Raw genomic sequence first — 13245 nt, 5'->3', positions numbered from 1 at the left:
ATCCTGTGTCAGTATGCGTGTCCTTGTGTGTGTGTGTGTTGCCCCCCCCCTCTCTCCACTGTGATTAGTACCTTTAACATGAAATCTGCAGTAGCATCGCTATTCTGGGCATGTCATGTCAAAACATTCAGTGAAAATAGGATGCCTTGTTAAGATTGTGTTTGGTGTCGTAAAGCAGGGGAAAAGAAGGGGGTCTTAGTGTAGATCAGGGGTTCTCAAAGTCATTAATTTTATGTTGGTAATTCAAAAATATCAAACCCACAAGCTCGTACGTCGCCGCCCGGCGTGTGAACGACAGTGCGTGTGAACGGGTCAACACAATTAACCTAACTTTGTAAAGCTCCCAGTCAGGGCTTTACTGTAGATTAACGGTTCGACACACCGAGTCTTCATCGGGATGAAATGATCATCCCGATGGAAGACTCTGTGTCGAAACATTAATCTATAATAAAGCCTGGACCGGGACTTTACGAAGAACAGTCATGTGCGGACTTTTTGTATTGCCTTATAGCCACTGTCCTGCACCTGCCATCCAGTAGATGTGCCAGTTCGGATCTTTCTCAGCGTAATTAACCCATTTTGGGCGGGCACCCATGTTGGTGTTAGCATCATGTCGTGCTTTAGCTATTGAAAAATAGCAGATCTACAAGCTCGTAGCGCGCCACCGAGTGGCGCGCTACGAGCTTGTAGGTCTGCTATTTTTGAAAAATCGAAGAACGACTGACATTTTTAGAATCTGATCTCGGGTCAGAATGGGTTAATCAGACCAGTGTGTGTCCAGTGGAAACCTCGTATGAATCTGATCTCAGGTCAGAATGGGTTAATGCACATTGTAAAGCACTGTGGATGAAGCCGCTATACAGATAAGACAGCCAAATCCCCCAAAGCTCCCTGAAAAGTCAGTTTCCCCCCCCCCCCCGATCCGGGCCTGATTATAACTCTGTTTGAAATGACGCCAAACCTGGCCAATGTCGCAATTCCTCCAGGAGAAGGCTTTTATTTCAAAGTGACCTGCCCCATAAGTTGCCGATAGCAGGCACCTTGAAATTCTCAATGCAATGAGTATATGATGATGTATATATATATATGCAAATACAACTTTGTGACAACTTGTCACTGACTGCAATGCTGAAGCAGGGCATCCATTGGTCTGTGCGCTGCTGAATAAAGTGTGTCTGGAGCACATTCACATTCTGTGAGCGCTGCTAATCCCCCTGACTCTGGTAATCCCCTCGGTGCACAAGCATCTTCTTAAAGGACTAATATTATTACCATTTTAAGTTATGTGATATGAACCAGAGAAGGTGACGCTGTGCATGATCCCAAATCACTTACAATGTATATGGACAGCCAACCTGGGGCTCGTCCAATGGGCTTGGGGTAGGTGTATATATATATATATATATATATATACACGTGACATCATCATACCTGTTATATGCGGGAATGCCTATTTAGTGGCAAAAAAACCCGACTTTCTGTCCTTGACAGCCCATACTGTGCATCCAAACAGAAAAGTCCTATCCGATTGCATTAAACCACAAAAATCGACGAAATCGATTCTCCATTCAGAAAAATCTATTTCCACACAGACACGGCTAAGCACAGACAAGCGCAAAACAAAAAGGCTGAAAGGACGAGAAAGAACAAAAAAACGTACACAAACTGTTTAGGTTGTAATGGTGACAGTCGCAAAACATGAACACACAAGCCACACAACGGTAACCATAGCAACGGTGCCAAGGAGGTTCTGGGAGTCACCGTGGAAAACAAACCCCGAGACGGCGCGTTGCTATGGTAACCAAATGTCATGCTAACACCTGGCCGTGATGCCCCACAGCTGCAAAGGAAACGATGACAGCTAGTGTCGCTTAATGGAGTGTGTGCTTGCGTGCGCGTGTGTGTGTGTATGTACGTGTGTGTGTGCGTCTCTCTCTAACCTGCTGCGAGTAGCGCTGCTGCGTCTGGATCTGGTAGTGCTCCTCGGTGGTGACGGCGCGGGCCGCGTGCTCCTCCGTGGTGACGCGGGCGGAGCTGACCACGCTGATGGGCGTGGCGCGGCGCGGCAGCGTGGGCGTGCCCGCCGCGCCGCGGGGCAGCAGCTCCACCTCCTGGATGGCCTCCATGGTGACGCCCTGCGGCAGCACCTGGAACAGCGACGTCACGTACATCAGCACGCTCTTCTTGTCCGGGTGGGCCACCACCACGTCTAGGGGAGAGAGAGAGAGAGAGAGATTTTTATTTTTATGTAGCAGATGTACAAGTTTGCAGTGTGGCATGAAGTGACACACTGAGAGCTTGTAGATCTGCTATTTTTGAATTGCCAATGATGACACAGATGATTAGTGGTTGGTTTTAATGGGTAAAATAAAGAGTCTCATACTGTAATTACAGAAGGGCCGGTGCGTGCGTGCATGCGTGCATGTGTGTGTGTGTCTGTGTCTAAGACACACACACACACACACACACACACACACACACACACGCACACTCTCTGAATGATTTTGAGTGCAAGTCATATGCGTGTGATGTGTACGCACGCACGCGCTTGCCCACGTTGCAATACCAATAAAAATGTCCTCCTTTTTGCTGAATTTTCTCACCCGTCCAACCTTATGGGAGACATTTTATAGTTTTGTTCTCACTTCTCCAATGTATTTTACAGCATGGCTCTATATAGGATGGTAAGGGATCAAGGGAGGACACAGAGATGAAGAAACCAGACCAGGAGTCTGGATTCTTAAACTTCATTTTGACAGATCCACGGCTGTGGAGGAAAAGGCAAAGGCCACACAGGGACTGCACTGACCCTGTGTGGGCCAAACGAAGGCTGCAATCTGCAACCCACACTCCTTTAGACTGATGTCTTTATGCATTGCTGTGTGCGCGAGTGCTTCCTTCCTCAGGTGTGACATTTCACCTTGACTGTCACTCAAATGGAAGGAGTAGAATACACCCGCACACTGTGTATTTGCTCGGTACCGCAGAGTATTTTCTTTAATAATGACTTCTTGACTGCCACACCAGTGAGAAAAAGACACTCAACTTTAGCTAATCTCTAGGCAAGCCAACTATAGAAGAGTCTATGTGAGTGTCTAATATTAATTTGTTTGCTATTGGCTGGATGGGTCTGAGGCTTTGACCAAAATATACCATATGTCGTACGTCATTTAGGGCAAGGGTTCCCAAACTTTTCAGGCCGCGACCCCCCAAAATAATCATATTTGAACCTTGACAAGCACTTGGATTTGTAGGCATTACGTTTAGTTTGACTCAGTTCCATTGATTAAATAGGCTATAGGGATGTGCCGATGAGACATTTTGACCGATATCGATATCCGATATGCCGTTATGGCCGATAACCGATATCACCGATGTCGATATGATCTCATACTGTATTAAAAAATATATAATAGTTTTAACCATTCTGAAAAATACATGTAACAGGGTGTCTTAGGCTTAGGCAAGTCAGATTTAATTGTAATACCTTTATATTTACTATTGTGAGCTTGTAGATCTGTTCAAGCTGTTACTTTGGGCTTGTTTATCTGTAAAGACAGGCGATGCCGATTAATCTAAAAACAACTAAAATCGGCCGATACCGGATATGTGTTTGCGATTAATCTAGGTTATTTTAAAAATAGCCGAACTACAAGCTCACAGCGCCTCGCACTTTGTAGATCGGCTGTTTTCACAATGTTTTCATACAATATTTGACAATTTGGCCAATTCGGTATTAAAAAGGTCTTAAAAGTCATTCAATTGGAACTCAACTAGAATTGTGCAGATACCCTGCATAGACTTACACTGTGTTGCGCCTCAGAATAATGTGGGGACCGCCCTGGGGGTCCCAAAGCCATGCTTGGGGACCGCCCTGGGGGTCCCAAAGCCATGCTTGGGGACCACTGTTCAGGCACAGCTGCTGCACTATATATACACACACACCGCAAGAGTGATGACTTCACTGAAGAAAGTGCACCGAATAACTTTGAACGATAATTCATCCCTCCGAGCTACGAGGCTGATGAAAAGGTGTGGAGCAGCGGTCAAACAGTCAATCAGAAAACCCTCTTATTCTTATTCATTCCGTGACGGATCTCTCCACACACACACACTCAAACAAAACACCCCAAAAAGACCTCTGTATTAATTCCATTTTGGGGGGAAATCAGAGCTGAAAGGATTGATTGAAGTTTCTACTGCCAAAATGTGTGTGCGTGCGTGCAGGTGTGTGTGTGTGCGCGTGCGTGTGCACATTTAGCTTTTTCTCTCCCCGATGTAGTTGTCATGCCAGGTACACACACCACATTGCATAGGTGCCGTTTCCTACTGACTCACCTGGCCGGGGAGGAGCCCCCACCGGGAGGATGTACATGTATATCACCCTCCCCGCCAGACGTCCCTGCCTCAAACGCGAGGGAACGCCATGTTGTGTTTGCATACAGGCCCGCGCACGCATGTCATGTGTGCTTCAGCCCCCTGCAGCCCTCTCTGTAAAAAAAGTGCCCTCAGCAGACCATGAATGCAGCAGTTACTATGGTCGAAATTAATGCAAATGACCCCTTTCCATTAGCGTACCCGAGGGCAGCGTGGAAGAGAATTACCATTTCTGAACTCTCGTGAACTTGAATGAAGCATTTTATGTTGAAAGAATTGAATTGCCCTCTGTGTAGAAATGCATGCTGTATGCTGCATCTCCATTAATTATTGTGGTTGCCTATAGGCAAGCAGACTATTGTTATTGCATTGCACTCCGGCGCAATTAAATCGTTGAAAACGTGCAATAACGCTCCATTCTCCCCTCCGACTGCCCAGCGCTTCTGGACTCTTCCCAAGGCATTTGTGTCCTTTGCCCCTCATCTGATTGGACAGTATACGGTGACATACCCAACTCAACTCTTCTAAATGAACATTAATCCTATTGAGATATAGGCGACCACACTCGCAATTCCGCAGGATTCCATCTTTCTAGTTCTCATTTCTACTTGAGCTCGATCCACAAGCTCATGACACTGCAGTAGATCAGTTATTTTCAAACATTTTGGCCCAAAGTGCCCTTTCACAAATCCCCCGTACCCTCCCTGTAGAGATGCTCCACAAAGACGGACGCTCAGCAGAGGATTCGAACCCCCGGCTGCCCCCCGAGCCCCCCCCCCCCCCCCCCCCATGGCAGACTGTACAGCTTTGAGGATTGCAACAAAAAGCGACCATTGTCCCAGGATTATGTTGGGATAATCTCCACTGCGTGGGGTTCCGCTATAGCTCCGACTGCTCAGAGGTATAACAACCCAGCTGGAGATAAAGGAACGGAGCAGAGAGATAGATCCATGCTACAGCGCTGAGGTGACAAAGGAACGGAGCAGAGAGATAGATCCATGCTACAGCGCTGAGGTGACAAAGGAACGGAGCAGAGAGATAGATCCATGCTACAGCGCTGAGGTGACGCTCACTCAGCACTATGCTCAGACCAAACTAATGGAGACCGGTTGTTATCCGGGGCCCGCCAGACAACACCGGACGGCCATGAGGCCAGAGCCCATCGATCACTTGGTGGAAGAAATACTGCAGGAAGAAGAGAAAGAAAGAGAGAGAGAGAGATAGAGCAAGGGTCCATTTTGGACACCCCCCCCCCCACACACCCCCATTGTAACTTTGTAAATGTTCAGATGAATTCATTGATATTACACAGTTTGTTTACTGTTGAGTGATAAAACGATATCGCTAAATAACCTCGGGACACGCCAAAATATGTTGGGGACCATCATATAGTCGCTCATATTTGATACAGTCTGATTCTGGCAAAATATTAACTCATTTGGCGACTCTAACTTTAGGGTTTTCTCGCCGTCAGTTGATTCTTCATACGAGTCAAACGGCCCGGTATCATCCGTTTATTGAGGGGTGCTACAATAGCCCCTCCTATATCCAGCTTTCGGTGTGTGTCCACAGACTTTGTCCTACACAAACATTACATTCCACATTGACAATGCATGGACAATCTTACGCCATATACGTAGCGTCTGAGAAAATTGACATAGTGTCTATTTTAGGTCACCAGGATGTACGATGATGTATACTCACTTCACGCGGGGTGTAATCTTTTCTGAATGCAGTTCTTAATTGAAACAATATAAAACGAGTCTATGGGAATTCAGAGTGGGGATAAAAACACGCGACCTATAGGCAGGACGGGAAAATAACATCAGCCCTTTGGAGCTCTACAGAGAGAAAAAAGTACTGCCGTAGCAGACAACCACTCCACAAAACAACGTACGCGGTTCAGCCTGTGCGGCCTTCTTCAGCGCTCCTCGACACTGAGGAAGGCCGTACAGGTCCGCTCTAGTCAGAGGTAAGTCAAATCTTGCAAAAGGACATTCAATGAGTGCTGGCATTTTCTTCACCTCGAGCTCTATAGAGAGAGGAAATAGAGCCCTAATGAGTTGAGTCTATAGTGTGGACCTGTGCAGACAGCAGAGAGAGAGAGAGAGAGAGAGAGAGAGAGGAAATAGAGCCCTAATGAGTTGAGTCTATAGTGTGGACCTGTGCAGACAGCAGAGAGAGAGAGAGAGAGAGAGAGAGAGAGAGAGAGAGAGAGAGAGAGAGAGAGAGAGGAAATAGAGCCCTAATGAGTTGAGTCTATAGTGTGGACCTGTGCAGACAGCATAGAGAGAGAGAGAGAGAGAGAGAGAGAGAGAGAGAGAGAGAGAGAGAGAGAGAGAGAGAGAGAGAGGGGAAATAGAGCCCTAATGAGTTGAGTCTAGTGTGGACCAGCTGTGCAGACAGCATAGCAATGGATGCTCCACATGGACACACTGGGGAGATTAGCTTGGAGAAACAGAGAGAGAGAGAGAGAGAGAGAGAGAGAGAGAGAGAGAGAGAGAGAGAGAGAGAGAGAGAGAGAGAGACACACACACAGAGAGAGAGAGAGAGAGAGAGAGAGAGAGAGAGAGAGAGAGAGAGAGAGAGAGAGAGAGAGAGAGAGAGGGGAGAGAGATAGAGGAGAGAGATAGAGGAAAGAGAGAGAGAGGAGAGAGAGAGAGAGAGAGGAGAGAGAGATAGAGGGAGGAGAGAGAGATAGAGGGAGGAGAGAGAGAGATAGAGGGAGGAGAGGGAAGGAGAGAGATAGAGAGAGAGAGGGGGGGGTGGGGTAGAAGAAGCAGAATTAAAAGAGACTGTGAAGGTGAGAGCGAGAGACCTTAGTTAATCCTGCAGGGGAAATTCAGCGGCTAGGTGTGCTCTGAGTTGTGTGTGTGTGTGTGTGCGTGCATGCGTATACATGTGTACGCGTGCATGCATGTGTGCGTGTGTATGCGCACGTGTGTGTGTGTGTGTGTGCGTACTGCTATTCTGTATGACCGATACATCTATGAGTGTGACAGACTGTGGAGAGAAATCTGTGTTGCTGTCTGTGCAAGATAAACGGCTGCATAAATAAAACCAACATGTGTGTGTGTGTGTGTGTGTGTGTGCGGAGCGTGCGTGTGAATGTGAATGTACTCTACGCTATACTTGTTAAATGTAATATTGTTTACTGAGACACTTAAGCCACAGTAGGTGACAATGATACTGAATTAGAACATGTAAACATTTTCTCTAAATACCAAGAGAGAGAGAGAGCGAGAGACAGAGATGTGATGTTTGTGCATTGTGACATGTCTATCTACCTGGGATTAGACTGCTGTCAATCACGCACACGCATGCGCGCACGCACGCATGTGCACACACACACACACACACACACACACACACACGTTCCCATCATCAGGCCTGCTGCCAGGACACTGACAACAACACCACACCTGCTGTTATCCCGGACTCACATCCGGAACACTGCCTTATCCGGAAACACTATGTGATCCAATCACGTGTGTGAGCGCGTGCGTGCGTGCGTGCGTGCGTGTGTGTGTGTGTGTGTGTGTGTGTGCGTGTGTGTGTGTGTGTGTGCGTGGTCCCCGTCACTGCCAGCCTCTACTGTCAGTGGAGGGAGGGTGATTCCTCCTTCCAGTAAACGAGTCAGCGAGGGAGACTTTCTCCTTCCCGCTGAGACAGATCAACCAGCAGGGGTCACCACTGGGCAGTAGAGGTGCCGCAATACGATCACGTGATCGGATATCAGGGCGATATCAGCAAAAAAATAAAACAAACGTGATCGGGATGGGATCGGACTGCGGCAAAAATGACTCCGATCCGAGCACTCCATTCCAGTACTCCGCTTCAGCACTCCGTTCCACCAGCACAAAGCATGCAAGGATCATAACAGCGTTGTGCTATAGCGCTACTAGCAAGATATGCGACTTCACAGAAGAACAAACCAAAAGTCGCTGATAGTAAGCGGACATGGCAACACGGACTACTACTCATGTGGCGTCAAGGACATGGTGCCTTGCCCACCGGCTTCCCAACTGCCATGAGCACTGTGCCCACTGTGCCCACTGTGCGCCTGCCTGGCCAAGCAGGGAAGGAAGCTGCTGCTGGGGATCAAAGCCCTGGCTCTCCATGCGGTGGTGAGCTCCAGCGAGTGTTCGGCCAGTGCAGAAAAATACTTTGAAGGCAATGGAATATATGCTCTACACACAGCAGCCAGAATATTGGAAAGAATGTTATGTGGGCCTCTTTCACAGGTGTTACCAATGATTCTATAGAAGGCTGTTCCATTTTTTGTGTAGCACAGTGGTTCTTAAACTTTTCAATTTCAAGGACCACCAAAACTGTTACACATGTACGAAACTAAGCTAATTGATTCGCATTATGTGGGGGAAAAAAACAACGCGACGCCAACCGTAACAAACTAGCACAATTATTATTATTATTTTCCTTTTTTTGTTTGACAAGAATGGAATACAATCTTAATTAGCTTCATTGGCAAAAACCTGTGAAGGAAGTAAGAAAGCGGCCCAAATTCTTTCCTATATGGCTGCATTGCATATACTGTACTGTAGCGGCTGTAGCCTATTACCACCATTGGTATGACCCATGATGATATGTGTGTATTTCCATATAGGCTGTCTTGCCCTCCGCACGTCTTTTTCTGTCGTGTGTACGGCCGGGGCGAATGAGCGGTGATGAGCGACTGATTGACTACCCAGCTGGTGTGAATGGTGACTGATTGTGTCTGAAGTAGTGAGTGGTTAATTACCAGGTCGAACCCAGCTGGTGATTGGCTCCTGTGACCATGGCTGCAACTATAAATCTGTCTGGCGGTCACCAGTCCCCCAGATGTCTTTCAGTTTCCTCACAAGTCTGCAAACACCCCGGGCACTCTGCCTCTTTGGTTGCTATAGTTTTCTGCTGGTATATATATATATATATATATATATATAGAATTGTTGTGGGTTCAAGTTACGTTCATTTGCAGTCTTGGGAGTGCGCCCTGGGAGAACGTGGGGTGGGTGGTCTTAATTTTTATCAAGTTTGTTCCCTGTTTTTCTTAAATTTATACTAGATACCTGTGGTTTTGTGTCATTCACGTATAAGAGTAGGATTTTGTTTTAGTTAACGCACTGTAATAAACCACAGGTTTTCGGGGGCGGTAAACCAGTATTGCCTGGCTATGTTTCAGAACTGGAAAGGAGGGAGTCCACTTCTGTGTTGAACCTGACGACTGGGCCATAAGCCCCGTGAATCCTGTATGAATCGTGTATCGCCCTATACGCCCTATACATATTAGAATAGCTGACCTACAAGCTCACAATGTGTCGCGGTGCTACTCATTGTGAGCCTGTAGATCGGCTATCATTGCTACAGTATAGTTTTGAAAATAGAGCATCAAGGTAGTTCAGGCAGGCACGGAGGTCAAGCGGGTCCCGGTCCCACGCTCCTTCACCCCCCAATCACATACTGATGCCGGCAAGCCTAATCTACAGCACGTGGCCTATTTGACCCATTTACAGTAGACCGGCTGCCGCGGCCATCTCTGAAGCTGGGAATGCGTGCACGTCTAGTTACTTGCGCAAGCAGAGCGCGCAAGTAATAGTTTTCGTCCAGGGCGATGTTTGATGCGTATGCGCCGTGCCAGCGTGTGACGTAATGACTACTACGACTATCTTTATTACGTCATCATTGAGAGCTAGTTATACCAGTTATACCCTGACGTCATATGCTGCTACGATACATACGCAAAGTAACCACAGTATACCGCTAATCAACTTACAAATGACATATTACCCGACACTGATCGACATATACATCACCAGTACTTGCGCGCTCTGCTTGCACACTAGCGCAACAAGCAAGTAGGCACTCGACAGAGTGCAGTTCTAGTTTTGAGTCTATTTTCGGTACTTTTTTCCGGATTCACAATTCTGAACCTTTTAGAAGGCCTTTTCAAAAATGGGCCTCAGGTTAAAAATGGGTAAAGCACCTTAGCACCCTACTACTTCACATCTGTCACACTGCCACCACAATGAGAGCTTGTCAGTGATCAAACTCGCTCCACCTCCGCAGCCTCCTCCTGGAGTAGCATTTGGGTTTCACTACACAGTATGTCACCATGGCATTCATAATGCACTGTACAGCGTCATGTTATTTAAATGTCTTTAGGTTCTGTCCCGTGACTGGAACGACTCACAAGGTCAGTCAGTGCAAGGTCAGAGTATGTGCCAGGAACACTTTGTCCAACAACAACAGAACAGTTCTGACCCTCAAACCTAAGAATCCTTAACGTCAACCTCAATTGTGTGTGTGTGTGTGTGTGTGTGTGTGTGTCAGTGTTGTTTTCGTCGACTAAAACTAAGACGAAAAATGTTCGTCGACTACCTTTTTCCACTGAAGAAAACTTAGTGGAAACGAAATGAAAACTGTGCTATGGTGACTAAAACTAAGACTAAATATACTGACAATTTCGTCAACAAATAAAAACTAGACTAAAATGTTAGGAAGGGACTAGTGGACAAGAGATCCAGTATAAGTCATTTTACACGTGGTTGCATGCTGAAAATAGCCGATCTAAGTGCGCTTGTAGATTTTCAGCAAGTTTTTCAGCAAGTGTAAAAACAGTCCTTACGACGGCATCAATGCCCACCAAAATACATTTTAGTCGACTAAATCAACTGTAGACTAAAACTAGACTAACACATTCCAGGTGACTTAAAATGTGACTAAAACTAAATGAAAACTATTCAAAAGACTGACTAAAACTAAAATCTAAATTTGCTGCCAAAAACAACACTGGTGTGTGTGTGTGAGCGCTCTGCTCAAGTCTCATCGCCATGGAGCATCGACCATGTCCTGATTGGATATCAATTAGACCTAATTAAGGCTTGCGATGCGATAGGCCCGCGTGAAATGCGATAAGAAACATAAGTCACCCTGAATATTCACCCACTCAATTATTTGCGAGTGTGTGCGTGCGTGTGCACACTTGCTTTTGTGTACGCGAGTGTGTCTTTGCACACACTACTGCATGCATCATAAAAATCATACTGTGTAATATTCACTAAGGTTATATCGTCGCTGTTTTGGCTGTCCAAAACTAGTGCTTTAAACCCATTCAGGATGGGACCCCCTTTTGGTGTTTACGCATCATGTTATACTTTAGCTATTGAAAAATAGCAAATCTACGAGCTTGCAGATCTGCACGAAATGTGCCTCACATCTTTGAATATATATTCTTTCAGAGCAAACGTTTTTTAACTCATATCCTTCTGGGGGAACATATTTTCAGATGGAGGTCGGCGGGCCAATTACATATCATTTCTGGGGTCCTTGACATGAAATAGTGTGAGCACCACTGACATGAAAACAGGCAGATTTACATAGAAGCCTTTTTTTTTGTCGGCCTCAGGCCACAAAAGCATTGTGTGTGTGAGTGCGTGCACATGTGTGTGTGTGTGTGTGTGTGTGTGTGTGTGTGCGTGCGCTACCCTCGGGGTCCAGCAGCCTCTCTATCCCCAGGTGCTGTTGTGCGGTGGAGAAGGCATGCTCCAGTCTCTCTGTGGCCGACGCCTTCTTCTCCACCGCGCTCCAATCAAACAGCTCCGGCCTGCAAACAGCCAATAGGAAGCAGTGGATGAGATCCGTCCGTCTGTCTGTCTGTCTGTCTGTCTGTCTGTCTGTCTGTCTGTCTGTCGTATGACCATATTCACACACACAATTTTATAACGTAAGCATTTAGCAGACACACTTTTTGGTAATACATCAAATGCATCCCAGGATCAGAAGTACACCAGGAACCATATCATCAGTCTAACAGTAGAATATCCGTACATTGAAATTATATAGGATGACGGGTCAATAATGACCTGGCATCAGTGTCTACATAACATGCTTCTAAATGACATGTTTAGCCGTTACATAAGCCTTCAAGGTCGTCGAGGCTAGGGCAAGTGCTACAGCAAGTAGAGCACATGCGCACACGTGCAAGCACACACAGACACACACAGACACACACACACACACACACACACACACACACACACACACAAGAATGAACGGACGGACAGAACAGACCTGTGACTGTGGATGAGTGCATTAAAAGCCAACCCATCGTTCCAGCTGCTGGAGAAGTTGACCACGTTGACCTGAAGACACAGACACACAGACACAGACACAGACACAGACACAGACACACACACACACACACACACACACACACACACACACAGTACATTAAAGACACGTCTAGCAGTGTAGTGTTAAAACAACTTAAACCCGATACGCTCAGCGCCTTTTCTGTTTCCGATTAAATCATGGTCGCTGAAAACAGGCGCTCGACGCGTCGTACTTGTAGATCTGCTGTTTTCAGCAAAGCGGTTTGGTGAAGAGCAGAACAAGTACAGTGCCGTCCTAGTAAAAGTTGAGAGTTTCAAATGTCTGAAAATACACTGATGGCAGTGCTGTCAAACAAGTCTATGAAATCTATGAAAAGGTTTAATTTGCAACAACATTTTAGACAAATTGTAGTGGCTTCATCTTACTCTCTCTCTCAGCTAAGTAAGTAAGTAAGTAAGTAAATTTTATTTATAGAGCACCTTTCGAAACAATGTTACAAAGTGCTGTACAACAAGGCAAAACAATCATGTTAACACAAGGGCATGAAACAAACAATAGAAGGTAAAACATTGAGATGCAAATCATTCAAGTAAAAAATATATCATAAAATAATGAAAATAAATACGTTTTTAACAGGTTCTTAAAACCGTCGACAGACTCTGCATTCTTTAGCTTAGTGAGAATCATGCAGCTGTATTCTGTACTAGTTGAAGTTTATGGATTGAGGAGGAGCTGAGGGTATAGTGTAGAGTCCAT

The 13245-nt window shown here is 46.2% G+C and overlaps 1 protein-coding gene across 1 annotated transcript in view; it reads right to left on the bottom strand.

Moving 5' to 3' along the window:
- Nucleotides 1-13245, bottom strand: part of LOC308311384 (dystrophin-like) — a 368975-nt gene that overhangs the window by 212579 nt on the left and 143151 nt on the right. The window contains 3 exon segments of the mRNA XM_080758068.1: nt 1941-2209; nt 11862-11980; nt 12448-12518. Of these exon segments, the coding sequence (XP_080614194.1) occupies nt 1941-2209; nt 11862-11980; nt 12448-12518 (459 nt within the window).

This window comes from Protomyctophum bolini, assembly GCF_963924005.1.
Source record: "Protomyctophum bolini genome assembly, chromosome: 24".
NCBI lineage: Eukaryota > Metazoa > Chordata > Actinopteri > Myctophiformes > Myctophidae > Protomyctophum > Protomyctophum bolini.
The sequence above is the reverse complement of the archived record's forward strand: the minus strand, read 5'-3'. Positions and strand labels throughout refer to the sequence as shown.